This window comes from Ranitomeya variabilis, chromosome 6 (genome assembly GCF_051348905.1).
Source record: "Ranitomeya variabilis isolate aRanVar5 chromosome 6, aRanVar5.hap1, whole genome shotgun sequence".
In the NCBI taxonomy this organism is placed as follows: Eukaryota; Metazoa; Chordata; class Amphibia; order Anura; family Dendrobatidae; genus Ranitomeya; species Ranitomeya variabilis.
The window spans coordinates 29,524,128-29,543,708 of NC_135237.1; the positions used below are offsets into that span (position 1 = coordinate 29,524,128).

At 44.6% G+C, this 19,581-nt stretch overlaps 1 protein-coding gene across 1 annotated transcript in view; it reads right to left on the reverse strand.

The window, feature by feature from the left end:
* SLC25A13 (solute carrier family 25 member 13) overlaps positions 1-19,581 on the reverse strand; it is a 92,441-nt gene that overhangs the window by 49,038 nt on the left and 23,822 nt on the right. Inside the window, exons 4-5 of the mRNA XM_077268120.1 lie at positions 14,296-14,411; positions 1,497-1,636 (exon numbers count right to left, since the gene is read on the reverse strand). Coding sequence (XP_077124235.1) covers positions 1,497-1,636; positions 14,296-14,411 — 256 coding nt within the window. The remainder of the gene's footprint in view (positions 1-1,496; positions 1,637-14,295; positions 14,412-19,581) is intronic.

Sequence of the window (19,581 nt, forward strand, 5' to 3'; positions counted from 1 at the left end):
GGAGGCCTGCAGATTTATAGATGTGCTCAGTGCTCCGGCTTTCATGTGGCCGCACATCTTTCAGGAAATCAGATCCGGGATGTTTCGGAGTCCTGACCGCAGAGCGGTGTAAGGAGGAAATGTCAGTGCCGCTGATGCAGCGCGCCGGCTCCTTCGCTCGCGGTGGCTTTTAAGCTTTCCAGCTGATGGAACAGTGCACGGAAGGAGAACATAAAATTGAGTTTGGGTCCCATCTGGTCCCGGTTAAGGGGGGCGACATTAAAAGAAAGTGAAGTTAAGTAAGGGGTCCCGGCTGCCGGAGGTCTAGACATGGTAACGAGAGCATAACTCATGCACAGAGCTGCAGATTCCCGGCCCGGTGCTGGCTGTAAGTGACACATCATGAAGAAGCCTGCAGAATCCATTCATCCCTGCACACATTGGATAGCAGGAATTTGTGAACCCCCTCCAAACTAGAATCATGTTTCCCAGGATGCGCAAAAAAAAATGTAATTTTAAGCAGGAACTAGGGGACTTGAAAATGAAGAAGTTAGAAATTGAAAAGTGCAAAAAAAAAAATAAAAAAAAAATGACGCAGATCCTTCATTTGGTGGAGACCCCCAACAGATTGACCCCTTAGGAATCTTTCCACTTATGCTCAAAGATCTTATTTAGCAATGACTGAAAATGGCAAACTCTCCCAATTCATACCAGTCATTACACTGGTGGATGTAGCTGGCCGCTCTCCATGGTGTGTACCAGCGCCAGAAGTGACGATATCACCGCTCACCCGTTACAGCAGCGCTGCGACCTGTGATTGACTGCAGTGGTCAGGTGACAAAAGAGTGTGTTATCAGAAAAGCATTCAACAGTGCACTGTTTAAGGCAAAAGACCGCTGTAGCCAAATCTGTGACGTCATAACTTCCGGTGCCGGTACAGACCCCGGAGCGATCTGCGTTGGATCCATGTGGGTGACGACACGTTAAAAATGGAAAAAAAAAAAATATATATATATATTAATTATATATATATATATATATATATATATATATATATATATATATATATATATATATATATATATATATATATATATGTATATGTCACAAAAATAGGCAGCACTCCATATTCTCAAGATAATCTGCAGGTCTTTATTGAGCCCACATCTCGTGCTCGAGATGTGGGCTCAATAAAGACCTGCAGATTATCTTGAGAATATGGAGTGCTGCCTATTTTTGTGACATATATGGACTGAAAGCAACCAAGGGACGGGTTGCCTGGGCCTTGCACCCGAAGATAAGTAAAGGATTTGTGCTGTTCCAATTTTTTCTATTATATATATATATATATATATATATATATATATATATATATATATATATATATATATATATATATATATATATATATATATATATATATATTTATTTATTTTTTTTAAGAGAATTCAAGATTGTATTTAACCCAGATAAGTTATTATGCAGTTTACACTGTAAATTCGGCATCCAGGACTCACCAGCAAAAACTGCGTGAATTCTGCATAGGGTAAAAGCCTCTTCCGATCCTTCCCGAAGTGCAGCTGGATGAATTCACAGTTCCAGTTGAATGGTATGCGCTGGTGAATGGTGGTCTGGCCAAAGACATGCTTTACGTCCTCTGCAAAGAAAGTAAACAAGATAGAAGAATAAATATTACTGCGGTCCTGAATGCTGGAGCTGCAGACACCATGTAGAAAATCAGCCATTGCCTTCTACGTAAGACATGACTGATGGTCTATGCTGAGACTAGAGGGTCAGACTTCCCTCAGCACGACAGACTCATGAGCTTCACATAGCTGAAGGACAGTCCTATTCTTATCTGAAAAAAAATGCATTTCCTGCAGCACCCTGCTTCTGCTCAGTGCTGCAGATCCCTCTATGTGATCTTGACCTCTCTGAGTTGGTGATTCAGATCTGTGCTGGAACTGATGTATGTGTGAACAGTGCCGGCTTCCAACGCAGCAAAGTACACCGTTCTCACCTGAGATGCATCCATCATGGGTATTTTGTACATCATCAAGATCATCTAATGCTTCGAATACACAATTCTTCTGAACACTAAATGGTCCTGTATATTAGTCTGCCACATTTTATTTTCTGCCATAGACAATGTGTGTGTTTACATCATTGTTCTGTTAGCTGGTTTCCAGCAGAGATTAACAGTTCTGCGCTCTCCTCTGCCTGCACTATTTTGTGAATATTAATATCCCAATTTCTAGACTCAGTGTGACCCATGCATAATACTAGGTCACTATGTTTACCTCCATAACTAACAAAGCAAAAACACTGGAGAATGCTAGGAGTTTTGATTAAAAAAAAAAAATATATAGCAAAACTTTATTTGTTACAATACAAAAAGTATTAAAACACAGACAATGTAAATTGATGTGTTGTAGAAAAAAAACACCAAAAAGGTTGGACCACCGTGCACACAATTTACATTATATCATGACTTATCTGGTAATACTGTAGGTGAGGAGAATAGGTGAAAATAATCCCTTCCCTAAATATCCCAAACAATAAATCCCTCTTTAGAGGGAGTCAAGGCCCTTTCATTCATGATAATCACAAATGGCCACCTGGGGATAAGTTCAGATACATGTCCACCTACTCTCTGAGGTGTCAGTTTAAGCATGCCCGACATGGTGGTCACAGGGGAGAGGGGGAAGGGAGAGGAAAAGTCTCACCGTGTGGTGTGATGCTCGCTGAACGCACCCCGACGCGCGTTTCGCCACTGTCAGCCTCGCTTTCTTAAGGGGAGGTGTTACTACTATTTTGGGAATAATGGTTTAAAACATAGTGGATTGCAAAAGTATTCACCCCTTTAGGTTTTTACCTATTTTGTTACATTACAACCTGTGAGTAACTATTTCTGTATTCCGATTTGTGTGTGATGCCTCAACACTAAATAGTCTAAATTGGTGAATTAAAGTGAGAAAATATAGGCATAAATTAAATTTCTGGGATAAAATAACTAAAAGTTTGCATGTACATTCACCTTTTTTGCTTGAAGCTCCAAAATATTTATTGTGCAAGCAATTCTTTCATAAGTCCCATGTTTAGTGACAGGACGTCCCCCTGTGAGCAATCTAAGTGTCACATGTTTATCAGTGTATACAGTTTACCTTCTCTGAAATGGCCACAGACACCATTAACAAGGGGTTACACTAAGGAAAAACCACCATGAAGACCAAGGAGATCGCCAAACACCACCATGAAAACCAAGGAGATCTCCAAACAACACCATGAAGACCAAGTATACCCCCCAAAACACCATGAAGACCATGGAGGTCTCCAAACACCACTATGAAGACCATGGAGGTCTCCACGTCAGGGGCAAAGTTGTTGAGAAGTACAAGTCAGGGTTGGGTAATAAAAAAAAAAAAAAATATACCAATCTCTGATGATCCCCCGGAGCACCATCTAATCCATTATCATCAAATGGAAAAAATATTGTACCACAACAAACCTGCCAAGAGAACGTGCATACCAAGACCCTCAGCCCAGGAAAGGAGGACATCAGAGAGGCAGCAGAGACCAAAGGTGACCCTGAAGGAGCTGCAGAGTTCCCAAGTAGAGACTGGAGTATCTTTCCATGCGAACACAATAAGCCATACACTCCATAGGAGGTGGCCTTTATGGAGGAAGGGGGCAGAAACAAGCCTTTACGGTACTTACTAACAAAAAATGTAAGGATTGTTTTGAATTTGTCGAAAGACATGTGGGAGACTCTTCAAATGTATGGAGGAAGGTGATTTAGTCAGATGAGACCAAAATTGAACTTTTTGGCCACCAAAACAAAAGCTATGTCTGGGACCATATCACCGAAGCTCATCACCCCAGGAACACCATTCCCACAGTGAAACATGGTGGTGGCAGCATAATGCTGTGGGGATGTTTTTCGGAAACACGGACACAGAAAATGGTCCGAGTCGAGGGGAAGATGGATAGTGCAAAATTTGGGATATTCTTGAACAAAATCCGTTTTAGTCTGTCAGTGATTTGAGACTGGGACGGAGGTTCACCTTCCAACAAGACAATGTCCCAAAGCATACTGCAAAAGCAACACTCGAGAGGTTTAAGGGGAAATGTGTAAACGTTTTGGTGTGGCCTAGTTAAAGCCCAGACCTTAATCCACTTGTGAAGGAAACTAACTTGAAGGAGCTGGAGCCTTGAAAGATGGGCAAAAATCCCAGTGGCAAGACGTGGAAAGTTCATAGAGATTTATCCAAAGTGGCATCTGTAATTGCCTCAAAAAAGGAGGCCCTACAAAGTACTGACTTTAGGGGGTGAATAGTTATGCACACTGAAGTTTTCAGTTATTTTGTCCTATTTGTTGTTTGCTTCACAATAAAAAAAGAAAACCAAATGTTCACAGTTGTAGGAATGTTCTTTGTATGAACTGATGCAAACCCTCAAAGAAAAAAAAAAGCAAATCATGAAATTGCAGGTTATGAGGTAACAAAACACAAAAACTGTACCTGTTTTTTGAAAACAAGTTGTCATGTGTATGTTAGGAATACCAATATTCCTATCCATTATATGACTTGTAGCCTGCATCGGTTTTGCCCTTCACTGACTCCAATTTTCACTCTTCTCTGAGTTAGTTGGTGTAAAATCTGGCTGCTTTGAAGTCTCCCATACACAGCACACCGTGACATGAGGGTTTCCTGCTCTCCTGTCTGTGTAACATATGAACAGCAGCATGGATAATATTATACAGCACTACTGAGCAGTGTAGTTATGAATCCAGCACTGTGGTGAGATTACACTTACTAGAACGCTGCAGTACGCTTTGTGTGCCCCTCTCTCTTACTCTCATCCCCTTCTCTCCTTAGACCGCTGTAATCTTATCCCTCAGTGAGCTGTCAATTCCTTTTGCTTTATTCCAAGACTGATTTTAGCTAATTTTCAGAGTTCAGGAAGCAGGGGAAGAAAAAAAAAAAGGCTCCTAAGTGTAGAAAGGAGCTTAAGATATTACAACGTTTCTTCATTCGCTTGTGCTACTGATTTATAACAGCAGCGACCATTTAAGTCATAAAAGTTTCCATTCGCTGTCTGCAAGCAGAGATCTAGATCACAGTAGGGAATATATGCACAAAGTATATTCGAAAAATAGCGATCTGCTTTTGCTCCAACCAAAATTTCCTTTGACGTTAATTTATACATATAGGAAATGTTCCAATATTTCATTAGATAAAATGCAGATTAATTCACATTCCGGTTTTTTTTATTATATTTTTATTTAAAAAAAAACTGATTTGGAAGAAACTGATGACAATTAGCAGATCTTATTTACATGAGCGCTGTACTTGACAATTGCTAAGGCCTTTTTTTTTTTTATAGAATTTTGTGTGGGAAGATCACTTTTGTATACTGCTAAGGAAATTGCCCCAGTGTTGTTCTATTCAGTGTGACACATCTCTCCGCGGCTTGACACTGACTGGAGAGAATTATACACATACGTGAAGCTGTTTTCAGAGGTTTCCTACACAAAGTTCTTAGCAAAAAAGTACAGCCGAATCCATAAAGACAATTACTGATGTCTAAACGCCTTCACCAAGTCACATACTTTGTGCCTTAAAAACATAAAAATACATTGATTTCTAATGTTCACAAACTGTAAACCTCACGTCAGGGTTACTTAAAGTGAACAAGACCCCTATACAATAATCTCCCTTGGTATTACAAATGCCAAAATAAGGGTCTCTACTGAACATCCAGAAAATGGCCTGAAGAGGAGCAGAGGGGCGAGTTTGAAAATAAATAAATAAATTAAAAAAAAATAACCACCTTCTCATATGTGCCGATCAGAAAACACAAACTTACAAATTGGTGAGAAGGGTGATAACTTGAAAAAAGTTCTTGTATCCCAATAAAGGCTGTAAATGCCCAGAGGCTGTGATGGGTAGGAGGTGATTACATGAAGAAGAAAAGTTCCTATATTCCCTTTTTGGTGGCTTGAGACTATAAGGGACCATAGGTCTGTGATGAGTAGGAGGTGATAACATGAAGAAAATTCCCTATATACCCATTTTGGGTGGCTTGAGACTATAAGGGACCATAGGTCTGTGACAGGTTGTGATGGGTAGGGGGTAATAACATGGAAGCCCCTGTTTCCCCTTTTTAGGTTGTTTGAGACTATAAGGGGCCATAGATCTGTGACGGGTAGGAGGTGATAACATGAAGAAAAGTTCCTGTTTCCCATTCTCACATTTATTTTTCATACATTGTGCACCATAAAGGGTCATAAAAGAGCTTTAGGGTACATTAAAAAAAACAAAAAAAAAAACAACTCTTTTTTAACCTGATTTCAACTGTAACTGGGGTTGGTATATTAGCCGAGTTGCAGGGGATTTTCATCTTCCCGGCCGCATAGCACAGCTGACTGGGTCTCCTAGGATCCAGCAGCTGCTGCTAACTACACCCAGCAATCACATGAGTGCCGGGTCTGGAGGAGGAAGCTCCATTAGCGCTTCACATTGCTGAAAATACAGGGATCAGGAAGGCAGAGACTCTAATGAACACCTCCGCCATCTCTATGGGGAGTCTGGCTGTGTCTGACAGCTGGCTACCCACTATTGCGACTGAACAATTTCAACTACAGTACTCTACTATGCGGACCGCCCGGACAGTTATAGTCTATGGGCAGGATTACAGCCAATCACTGTGTGTCCCAGTCTGCTTATTGTCGTAGGACCATTCTGTGGGTCCCGTCAGGCATTTCTACGTCAGGTCCTATTAGATGTGACGGTTTCTTTATGCTGCTATTTGGCATAATGCAGACAAGGTGTACACTCAGATGCAGATTTCCTTCTCATTTTATTTGATTTCGCTTTTTCACAGTTTTGAAGGCAGACGTGTCAAGTAAAGCTGTGTACATACGATGCGGATCTAGTGCGGATCCGCAGCAGATTTTTCCGGGCAGAAACGCTACAGTTCCGCAAAGTGATTTACAGTACAATGTAAATCAAATGGGAAAAAAAAAGGAGATTTTTGTTTACTTACCGTAAAATCTTTTTCTCCGAGCCACTCATTGGGGGACACAGGACCATGGGTGTATGCTTGCTGCCACTAGGAGGACACTAAGTAGACAGAAAATTTAACTCCTCCTCTGCAGTATACACCCCTTCACTGGATACAATTTCAACCAGTTCGGTAGTAAAGCAGTAGGAGCATGAACAAAGACAACTATGTCAAAACCAAAGAAGTAACAACAAGCCAAAACAGGCTAACAGGGTGGGTGCTGTGTCCCCCAATGAGTGGCTCGGAGAAAAAGATTTTACGGTAAGTAAACAAAAATCTCCTTTTCTCCTACGCCTCATTGGGGGACACAGGACCATGGGACGTACAAAAGCAGTCCCTGGGTGGGGAGCAATATGCTAATACCCCATGTACCACTGGCTTACGGCTTAAGGAACTGCCGCTTGCAGAATGCGCCTGCCAAGGGCGGCGTCTGCAGAAGAAATAGAATGAATGTGGTAATGCTTGGTAAAAGTGTGCAAACTGGACCACGTCGCAGCCTTGCAGACCTGCTGTGCCGACGCCTGATGCCGAATGGCCCACGAGGCGCCCACCGACCTAGTAGAATGAGCCTTGATCCCAGCTGGGATAGGCACACCCTTGACACGATAGGATTCTTGAATGGCTGACCGAATCCATTTTGCCAGAGTGGCTTTTGAAGCAGGAGAACCCCTCCTGGGCCCCTCTGGAAGTACGAACAGGACGTCTGACGTACGAAAGGGAGCCGTCCTCGAGACGTACCGACGAAGAGCTCTCACCACATCAAGAGTGTGTAGAGCCTTCTCGATGCGATGAACAGGTGTTGGGCAGAACGAAGGTAAAACAATCTCCTCATTGAGGTGGAAAGAGGAGACGACCTTGGGCAAAAAGGTGGGAGAGGTCCTCAATACCGCCTTGTCCGGATGAAAAATTAGAAAGGGAGGGCGGCAGGAGAGCGCAGCCAACTCCGAGACCCGTCTGATGGACGTGACGGCTACCAGGAAGACTACCTTCCAAGAAAGGAAGGTTAAAGAAACGTCCTGCAGTGGTTCGAAGGGAGCCTCCTGAAGAGCTCCGAGAACTAAGTTGAGATCCCACGGATCTAAGGGTGACTTGTAGGGAGGCGCCACACGGGAGACTCCCTGGAAAAAAGTTTTCACCGGCAACCTATTGGCAATCTTCCGCTGGAAAAGAACTGACAATGCCGAAACCTGACCCTTTAGGGAGCTAAGGGCAAGTCCCGACTCTAGTCCGGACTGAAGAAACTCCAGTATGGAAGGGACAGAAAATACTAGAGGAGACCGTCCCTGTGCCTCGCACCATGAGAAAAAAATTCGCCAGGTACGGTGATAACTACGCATGGAAACAGGTTTCCTAGCTCTGATCATGGTGGAGGACACCCTGGGAGAGAAACCCGCTTGGCCTAGAATCCAGGACTCAACAGCCAGGCCGTCAAAGACAGGGCCCTTGAGTTCTGATGGTAAATTGGGCCCTGTGAAAGAAGATCCGTGCGATCTGGAAGACGCCAAGGGACGTCGGTTACCAGCTGAACCATTTCGGCGTACCATGCCCGACGCGGCCAGTCTGGCGCGACGAGAATCACTGGTACCCCCTCTGTCCTGATCTTTTTGATGACCCTCGGTAGTAGGGGAAGAGGAGGAAAAATGTACGGGAGTCGGAATTGGCGCCAAGGCAGGACCAGGGCGTCTACTCCGAGGGCCCGTGGGTCGAGGGACCGAGCAAGGAACTGAGGAACCTTGTTGTTCATCCTGGAAGCCATAAGATCCACATCCGGGGTCCCCCAGCGATGGCAAATCTGCTGGAAGACCTCCGGGTGGAGGGACCACTCTCCGGAGGCGATGCCCTGGCGGCTGAGGAAGTCCGCCGCCCAATTTTCCACACCTGGAATGTGGATCGCCGAGATGGTCGAATGGTTCGACTCCGCCCAATGGAGGATGTGAGACACCTCGAGCATGGCCGTCCTGCTGCGAGTTCCGCCCTGACGATTGATATACGCCACGGCCGTGGCGTTGTCGGACTGTATTCTGACTGGATGACCTGCCAGAAGACGGTGAAACTGGTACAATGCTAGCCTGATAGCTCGAATCTCGAGGATATTGATGGCAAGGCGAGACTCTTGAGCGGACCACCGCCCCTGGGCTGTGTGATGGTTGAAGACCGCTCCCCAGCCTATGAGACTGGCATCGGTGGTCACCACCAGCCACCGTACTGGGAGAAAGGACCTTCCCTGAGTTAGGGAGGACTTCAGCGTCCACCACCTGAGGGTCTTCCTGACCCGAGGGGACAGGATGAATCGGCGATCGAGGGAGGACGGGTTGCCGTCCCAAGCCGACAATAGTGCATGTTGCAGGGGACGGAGGTGAAACTGCGCAAATGGGACCGCTTCCATGGCCGCTACCATCTGCCCGAGAACTCGCATGCTGGCGCGAATGGAGTGGGATACTGGGCGAGAAAGACGCTGGGCTCCCTGCTGCAAGGCCAAAACCTTGTCTTGAGGGAGTATGACCAGACCGCGGGAAGTGTCTAGTATCATCCCCAGGAAGGAGATTTGTTGAGCCGGAATTGGAGAAGATTTTTCGTAATTTATCTTCCATCCCAGACGAGAAAGAGTATCCACCGTGAGAACGACGGACTCTTCGCACGCCGGGTAGGAAGGACCCTTTATCAGTAGATCGTCCAAGTACGGAATTACCACCACTCCCCTGGAATGAAGAATGGCCATGGCAGCCGCCATGACCTTCGTGAAAACTCTGGGGGCGGTGGCGAGACCGAAGGGCAAGGCCACAAATTGGAAGTGTTCCCCGCAAAAGGCGAAGCGAAGGAACTGCTGATGCGGAGGGAAAATCGGTATGTGCAGGTAGGCATCCTTGATGTCTATGGATGCCAGGAATTCTCCCTTTTCCATAGACGCGACCACAGAACGGAGGGGTTCCATCCTGAAGTGTCTGATTTTTATGAATCTGTTTAGTAGCTTCAGGTCTAGGATCGGACGAAGTGATCCGTCCTTCTTTGGAACCACGAACAGATTCGAATAGAAACCCTTGAATCTTTGTTCTAGGGGGACCGGAATGATGACTCCGTCCCTTTGTAGTGCCCGTATTGCCTGGAGAAACGCTGTGGTCTTTGACCTTTGAGGGCAAGATTGGAAGAAGCGTGTAGGGGGGAGGGAGGAAAATTCTATTTTGTATCCGGTGGACACCAGCTCTCTGACCCACTCGTCGGAAACGACTGAGAGCCAGGTCTGATGGAACAAAAGTAGACGTCCGCCTACTTTGTCGGAGTCCACCGGATGGAGCAAGGAGTCATTGGGCGGAGGATCCCTGGGATGCGGATCCCTTAGATCCGGGAGGTTTAGGCCTGGGTCTCCAGTTACGATTAGGTCTGTAAGAGACCTGGGTGCCTCGGCCACCGCGCGAACCCCGTCCTGATGCGGGGGTAGGAGATGAGGAAGACCAGTTGGAATTGGGCCGAAACGGCCGAAATGGAGGTTGCTGCTGGTACCGAAAGGGCCGGGTAGGCTTTTGCTGGGGGAGAAATTTACTTTTCCCTCCGGTAGCATCCGAGATCATTTGGTCCAATTTTTCTCCAAATAACCGACCCGCCTGGTAAGGCAGGGCTGTTAGAGAGCGTTTAGAAGTCGAATCTGCTCGCCAATCCCTGAGCCACAGGGCTCTCCTGATGGAGATTGCATTGGCGGCTGCCTGTGCAGCGCAATTAGCTGCGTCCATAGAGGCGTTGACTATGAAATCTCCGGCCTGCGCTATCTGGTTAACCAGGATGCTGGCTTCTGGAGGTAAATCACTGGCTTGGATGTTAGAGGAAAGAGTCTCAGTCCAAGAGACCATAGCCTTAGCCACCCAGGAGGCGGCGAAGGATGGGAAGAGAGACGCTCCTGTGGCCTCGAAGGCGGAACGAGCCAGATAATCAATCTGGCGATCGGAGGGATTCTTAACGGAGGAACCGTCCGAAAGAGACAGGATGGTCTTGGACGCGAGGTGTGACACAGCAGGGTCCACCGAGGGAGACTGTAGCCAGTCTTTGACTAATTCCCGAGAGAAGGGGTATTTGGCCTCTATGAATTTTTGCCCTATGAAGCGTTTATCTGGGCGATCCCTATGTTTTTGTACAACCTCTTTGAAGTGAGGGTGAGTGACAAAAACCTTTTTAACCCGTTTAGTTTTTTTGAAAGACACCGCGTGTTCGGGTTCCGATGCGGAGTCCTCAGTCACCTTCAGGGTCTGATTAACCGCCTCAATGAGAGAGTCGAGAGACTCCTGGGAGGAGGGGGGTTCCTGAACGTAGGAAATGTCGGACTCATATTCAGAGTCATCCGATTTAGAAGAAGGGGACCGGGAAGCAGAGCTTGCGGGTACTGAAGGGCCCGCTAGCTGATGGTCAGGGGATGAAACGTGAACACGTTTTCTAGAGCCCCGGGTGGAAAGTGACCGGTTACGCCCCCTGCTGGTAGACGACTCCATATCGTCGTCTGAATCCTCCATGGTCCGACCTGGAGGGGGGCCCCGGAGGGAGTCAATTGCCCTGGCTAGGGAAGCCACAGATCGTGACAGAGAGGTTGCCCACTCAGGGGGACTAGGCTCTACCGGGTCGACGGCTGCGGCATCGGCGACGGTACCGGCGTCGGCAAGGGGCGGCTGCACAGAGGGTGAGACGCAGTCTACACACAAGGGGCTAGTGTGGGCTCGGGGCAGGGCCGCATTGCAAGTGGCACATACAGTAAAAAACACTGTGTGCTTCTTGTTACCCTTTTTTGTCTCCTTGGATTGAGACATGGTGCCTTGGGGACAGAGCGGGCAGTATGCGCAGAGAAGGGGTTAAGCTTTCTTGAAACAGCTTACCCACGGTCCTTTCTGTGTCCCCAGAGAGAGATTGGCGGTTCTTTTCCAGGAATTCTCCAGGAGCGCTGCAGCAGCGTGGGCTCCGTACAGAGAGAGAGTGAGAATATGGCCCCCGAGATTTGGAGAGCGCTTCTCGTCCCAGACGAGAAGCGCCTGTGTAGGGGGCGGAGCTACGGCCGTGGGAGGAGATTTTTCCCCCTGCGGCCTACTCCGGCTGAAGAAGCCGGGGACTAAATTTTAGGGCCTGCCGACGATGTGCGGCGGCGGCCGCGACGTAGCGCCGCCGAGCACCACCGACCCCCGGTCGGCAGTGCCTCTCCCTGGGGACCCGGACCGCAACGCTACCGCTAAGGGGGAGCAGGGGGAGATCCCCTGAAGGTACTTACAGCCGCCTGTCCCGGTTCTCACAGGTGCCTTCGGTGAGGATGTGCACTCAATCCATGCACCCTGGACGGGGATGGAGAGGCCCCTGATGCATCAGGCTGCAGTAGCAGAGGGGGCTGCGGCACAACATCCCCTCCGGACTGCATTCTTCTCCAAATTACATTGCTGTAATGCAGGGTCCTGGAGGGGATTGGGGGAAAGCGGGACCGTATAGGAACCGTTGCCCTGGCGCAAACTTTTCGTGCGCCATACGTCGCAGGAGAGGGACGGGGAGGTATACTCGCCGTGCTCGCCTGTTGTTGGTTCGGGGGAGAGCGGACCCTATGAAAAAAGGGACCCGTCGCCCCCTTCACTCCGTTAAATAAAAAATTAAAAATTTACATAAAATTAAAAAATCAAAAATCAAAATAAATAAAGTTGGGGTCTGGGAAAAAAGACCCAAGTGCCTCCTAAGACACTAAGCAAGAACTGGTTGAAATTGTATCCAGTGAAGGGGTGTATACTGCAGAGGAGGAGTTAAATTTTCTGTCTACTTAGTGTCCTCCTAGTGGCAGCAAGCATACACCCATGGTCCTGTGTCCCCCAATGAGGCGTAGGAGAAAAAGCTGTGCTAATGGTGCGGAAAAATCCGCATGAAATCCACTGCGGATCAAAAGAAGTAGCATGCTACTTTTGTGCGGAACTGCAGCGCTTCTGATCCCTTCCATTATAGAAATCCGCAGGGGTAAAAAAAAGCAGAAAATCCGCATCAATTCCGCAACAAAAACGCACAAAATCAGCAGCAAATCCGCACCTGCATTTTCTGCCAGGAGATGCAGATTTTGTGCGGAAAATTCTGCACCCCGATCCGCAACGTGTACACATAGCCTAAAGGTTTTATAAACCCACATCTCCGATCAAATATTGCAAAATAAAACACATTTCCTCAGTTATTTAGGTGGACAGAAGCATAAATTTTAAAAACAGCACAATGCACAAATGTGTCGGACAGTCACGCTTTATGGCCATGTTAATAAATAAATAACAGGCCATGAGCACTTTTAACAAGGGAAAAAATGATTCTTATGTTATTGGTTACCTTTAGTTAATAAAATGACACCAATATTTAGTCTGCGATCTATAGTCATTTTCAAAACCCCAGATATGCAGTTTTTAGCCTGATCCAAGTGTCAGATTTTCTTTCATGGGAGTGTCCACCCCAGTAATACAGGCTGGATGTGAGGTCTGTGTGTATCCAGGGTGCTGCTGTCTATAGAACCTCATATTAGCACAGCTTCTCTTCTGTACCCATGTCCTTCTTCACATGCTTTCCTCCATATCTACAGACGGTTTTCTCTGCCTGTCCTGAGACTGCAGATGATTCCTCCCTCCACTCTCCAAATTATGGATACCGTATTTATATAAAACCCATTCTTGCTGCAATCTCTAACACAAAGAGAAGGGAGAGCAGAATAAGACCTAAAGGATGATTTAAAGCATTCGTAACGTTTTTTGCAGACCACTTGGCTAAATAAAGGACTTGCTGCAGCAGCAGATTGGTAGAAAACTTTTAATAAAAACTATTTAGAAAGTTGCTTAACTTTCAATTTAGGAAGTAAATGACCCCCGCCTCATAAAAACAAAAAGAAATTCAGTGAAAAGATGTACATAGCCTTTAAATATTCCTGTTTTTTTCTCTTAAAGTGGTTTCTAAGGAATTAAAGTTATCAGGAATTATTGAACAAACCTACGAATGTCCTAGAGGGTGGGAGGGGGTTCAGCAGTGCAGATTTGCTCTTCGGGAGTGTACCCTTCCCCAGTCTCCCGGTTTCCTGCTTGTCCAGAGGGAGGCTTGTAGGGCCAGTCTATGGTTATCCAAGCAAGTAAAGTCTCCACATGAAGCTCTATACAGTAGACTTCCTCCTCTGGCTTTTACATCCCACTCCCCATCCGTTCTTCCTGTCCATCCTATCAGACTCGTTTTATGGGATAGTAAATGTAATTAGTTACATACACTGAAAAAATAATAATTTACCAAAAGTTACTTCTCCTTTCCCCGTTTTGTCAAAGAGTTGAAAAGCCACCATAAATAAAGCATCCGGAGCACAGAGAACCGACTCGAACGCCACAAACTCCTGGAAGGAGATTAACCTGGAAGAATGAAGAAAAGGAAAAACCTAAGAAAGCATGAAGGAGATTTCAGGACCAAAACAATAGGAACAGGGATCAGTTGAAAACCATCCAAACCTATAGGCGTATTTATACAAATCTATTGTTATATGTTGTCTCTGAAATTACAAGAGGTATGTGGTTTACTCCAGAGCTGCACTCACTATTCTGCTGGTGTAGTCACTGTGTACATACATTACTTTACTGATCCTGAGTTACATCCTGTATTATACCCCAGAGCTGCACTCACTATTCTGCTGGTGCAGTCACTGTGTACATACATTACATTACTGATCCTGAGTTACATCCTGTATTATACTCCAGAGCTGCACTCACTATTCTGCTGGTGCAGTCACTGTGTACATACATTACTGATCCTGAGTTACATCCTGTATTATACTCCAGAGCTGCACTCACTATTCTGCTGGTGCAGTCACTGTGTACATACATTACATTACTGATCCTGAGTTACATGCAGTATTACACTCCAGAGCTGAACTCACTATTCTGCTGGTGCAGTCACTGTGTACATACATTACAGTACTGATCCTGAGTTACATCCTGTATTATACCCCAGAGCTGCACTCACTATTCTGCTGGTGCAGTCACCGTGTACATACATTACATTACTGATCCTGAGTTACCTCCTGTATTATACCCCAGAGCTGCACTCACTATTCTGCTGGTGCAGTCACCGTGTACATACATTACATTACTGATCCTGAGTTACATCCTGTATTATGCTCCTGAGCTGCACTCACTATTCTGCTGGTGCAGTCACTGTGTACATACATTACTGATCCCGAGGTACAGTTGTGCTCAAAAGTTAACACACCCTGGCAGAATTTGTGCTTTCTTCCCCTTTTGTCAGAGAATATGAATGATAACACCAAATCTTTTTCTCCACTCATGACAATATTTGTGGTATGTCCTGATGAAGGGGTCACCTGAACCCTGCAACGCGTAGAATAAACCACGTTGAAACCTCTACAATTTTTTTAATTCTTATTGAGGCAGCGCAAGATGATACACTTAGGAAGGAAAAAAGTATCTGATCAAAAGCTCACATACCCCATTTCTTAATATCGTGTATTACCCACTCTAACATCAATGACAGCTTGAAGTCTTTTGTGGAAGTTGTGGATGAGGTTCTTATTTTCTCAGATGGTAAAGCTGCCCACTCTTCTTGGTAAAAAGCCTCCAGATCCTGTAAATTCCTGGGCTGTCTAGCATGAACTGCGTGCTTGAGATCTCCCGAGAGTGGCTCAATGATATTGAGGTCAGGAGACTGAGATGGCCACTCCAGAACCTTCACTTTGTTCAGCTGTAGCCAATGACAGGTCTACTTGGCCTTGTGTTTTTGATCGTTGTCATGTTGGAACGTCCAAGTACGTCCCATGGGCAGCTTCCGGGCTGATGAGTGCAAATTTGCCTCCAGTATTTGCTGATAACGTGCTGAATTCATCTTTCCTTCAATTTTGACAAAGTTTCCTGTGCCTTTGTAGCTCACACATCCCCAAAACATCAGCAATCCACCTCTGTGCTTTACAGTAGGAATGGTGTTCCTTTCATCATAGGCCTTGTTGACCTCTCTCCAAATGTAACGTTTACGGTTGGGGCCAAAAAGTTACATTTTGGTCTCATCACTCCAAATTACCTTGTTCAAGAAGTTTTGAGGCTTGCCTCTGTGCTGTTTTGCGTATTATAGGCGAGATACTTTGTGGCATTTACGCAGTAATTACTTTCTTCTGGCAACTCGACCATGCAGCCCATTTTTCTTCAAGTGCCTCCTGTGTATCTTGAAACAGCCACACCGCTAGTTTTCAGAGAGTCCTGTATTTCAGCTGATGCTATTTGTGGGGTTTTTCTTTGCATCACGAAAAATTTTCCTGGCAGTTGGGGACAACATTTTTGTTGGTCTACCTGACCGTTGTTTTGTTTTTACAGAGCCCCTGATTTTCCATTTGTTAATCACAGATTGAACACTGCTGACTGGCATTATCAACTCCTTGGATATCTTTTTGTATCCCTTTCCTGTTTTATACAGTTCAACTATCTTTTTCCGTAGATCCGTTGACAATTCTTTTGCTTTCCCCATGACTCACAATCCAGAAACGTCAGTGGCTGGATGAAAGATGCAAAAGTCTGTCTGGATCCCAGAAACTCACTCAGCTTTTATGCGCACACACTGATTACAAGCAAACAGGTCACAGGTGAGGATGTTACCTTTAGTAGCCATTCACACCCATTTGTGTGTCAACTTCTGTGCATGTTATCAGGCCAAAATCACCGGGGTTTCTGAACTTTTGATCAGGGTCATTTGGATGTTTTGGCTTGTCATTATGATTTAAAAAGAGAAAACACAGTAGTTTGACAATAAATGGCTTTAGAGAAAATATCCAATATTCCAAAACGGACTCTGAGGTTTTGAATCCTATATAGTTGTTTGATGTTAGAAACATTAGTTCTCACTTACAATTTTAAAGGATGTTATGTACATATGTGGGGAGTAAGGACAAGTACAGTATGTCCAAGCAGGGTCACTTTTTTCTCTCCCAAACGTCAATATGCCCCATCTATTGTGGTTATGTGCCACCTCACCACCCAATGAGGTCAAAGACATACTGATAGGGAATTTAGATTGTGAGCCCCAACGGGGACAGCGATGATAATGTGTGCAAACTGTAAAGCGCTGCGGAATATGTTAGCGCTATATAAAAATAAAGATTATTAGATTATTAAAGAAATCATGTGGCAACCATAAAATTGCTTCAAAGGGAAACTAATATACATTTTTGACAACCACCCCGCCCCCAAGGAGCTCTCAATGGAGAACAGTATAAGATATGAGCACAGCCTTTGCCCAATAGTAGAAGTTTTTAATATACCAGAATCAGCAAATCTATCAACAGTTTAGAATGGAAAAATTAGTTTACCATTATAAGCTTTTACTAAACTATTACTATTCTTACAAACTATTCTAAACTATTTCAATTACTCAGATTTTGACTCCTGAAAAACATAAATTAAAAAGTTTTTTTTAATTTGATAGATGCTTCCCAATAAACTAATGAAGCAAAAAATAAAAATTCTAAGAAAAAATACAAACTTATAATAAATAAAATTATATAAAAAAATAAAAATTAAACATACAATATAAATTATAAATATAAATGATCAATATAAACAATAAAATGATAATATAAAATAATAAAATAACATTCAAATAAATAATGATAATATTAGTAAAAATACTAATAATAATGCCTGAATCATATTGGTAGCATCCAGGTTAAAGCATCGTTTAGTCATTAACTCCGTACAAGTCAATGCAATGAAAGCTTTATTTCGTGTCTTTTGTTTAAACGCCGCTCACGCACTTGGAGACTTCTCAAAAGGTTAATGGAGAGATTAAAAAAGGAGCACGGATACAAAAAAGGAGCAATTTCATTGACTTGAGAACTGCCAAGGATTAGATCCAATGAATATATTAATCTGAAATTGTCAAGAGAACAAAAACTGTTGGCAGAAAAAAAAAAATATATATATATATAATTAATAAATAAATAAATAATGTTTGGTGCATCTTGGCGTCATCTCAAAGCTGTAGTAAGACATGGGTAGTGCCTGTGATTATTCCCACACACATTGTGCTCCATGGAGCGTACGCCATTATCTGCAGTAAGTTATCAGGCAGATAATGTATTCGGGCCCATCGGAGGCTGGAACACCTGTTTTTCCCGCACATGAAAAGAATTCGTTTTAAGTCCTATGTTGAAGTTCATATTTAAATTTTATTTAATGACACCTAATGATGTGCAATCAGGAGGAGGGGCGGGGGGGTGGGGACGGCGCTAGGCTAATCCCGAAAAGAGAGCGCGTTGCCACGGAAACTACCCTCCGCGCCGCCGCCGCTCGGGGCTGAGAACCCGGACTGTGTGCCTCGCATTACTTAGGTTTCTTTAGACATAAAGAACTCGGCATGTAATTGACTGTGTAAAATTGATGCTCAGTTACTTCATTGTGTGGGTCATAATTTGAGTAAGTGAATACGTCACCGTTATTAGGGAGTAAATCTGTTGTGATTTACCGCCGCCGCGGCAGGCCCCGCGTATCAGAGGCTGAAATACAATAAGACGAAAATAGCTGGTTTAATTAACTTGTAAAAATTGGGTTAATTTCAATGCAGCTGCTGCCGCAGATCCTCGGCACGTCACCCTGATCGGTGATCGGATTAAAAATCCCACATTAATAAAGGAGATTTTATTTAATAAGGTTCGACGGACTTTTTAATTTAATGTGTGTGTGTGTGTGTGTGTGTGTGTGTGTGTGTGTGTGTGTGTGTGTGTGTGTGTGTGTGTGTGTGTGTGTGTGTGTGTGTGTGTATATATATATATTAAAAATCAAACATTTTAAGCATTTAAGTGCAGGAGAAATGCTGCAAGGTAAAAATTATTTTTAAATATAAAAGAGGATTTATCAATTCAGAAAAAAATGAACTTAAGTGAATAAGCAAAAGGGGAATCAATAGTCCATCAATATTCGGTGACCGCCCTTTGCCTATTCTTCTAGGTACAGTACACTTGTGCAAAGTTAGGGATTTTGTAGGATTATAGTCAGGGGGCTGAATAACCAGTTATAACAGAACAGGTGATGACGGTATAATTTTCATATGTAGAGTGTAACAGTTATTAACTGAAACAGCTGTATAAGAGGCTTAAAACTGGGTGAGGAACAGAAACTGCTACAAAGGCGAGGTTCTAGAAGACAGTTTCAAGTCAGATACACCATGGCAAGACTGAGCGCAGCAACAGGACACAAGGTAGTTCTACTGCATCAGCAAGGTGTCTACCAGACAAAGATTTCAAAGAGGACAGGGGTTTCCAAGCTCTTTTAAAGACGCACCAAAAAATTGGGCCACGTTGAGGAACGTAGACGCAGTCCTCAGCCAAGGAAACTTAGTGTAGCAGATGAAAGACACTTTGTGCTTGCTTATGTTCTAAATCAGTAAATGTCCAGCAGTGCCAGCAGCTCAGAACTATGTGAAATAATAAGGATCTGCAGGAGCAGTGACGAATGGTGGGTGGTCCCGCAACTTTGTGGCTGCATTTCAGAAAATGGAGTTGAGGATTTGGTCAGGATTAATGGTGCC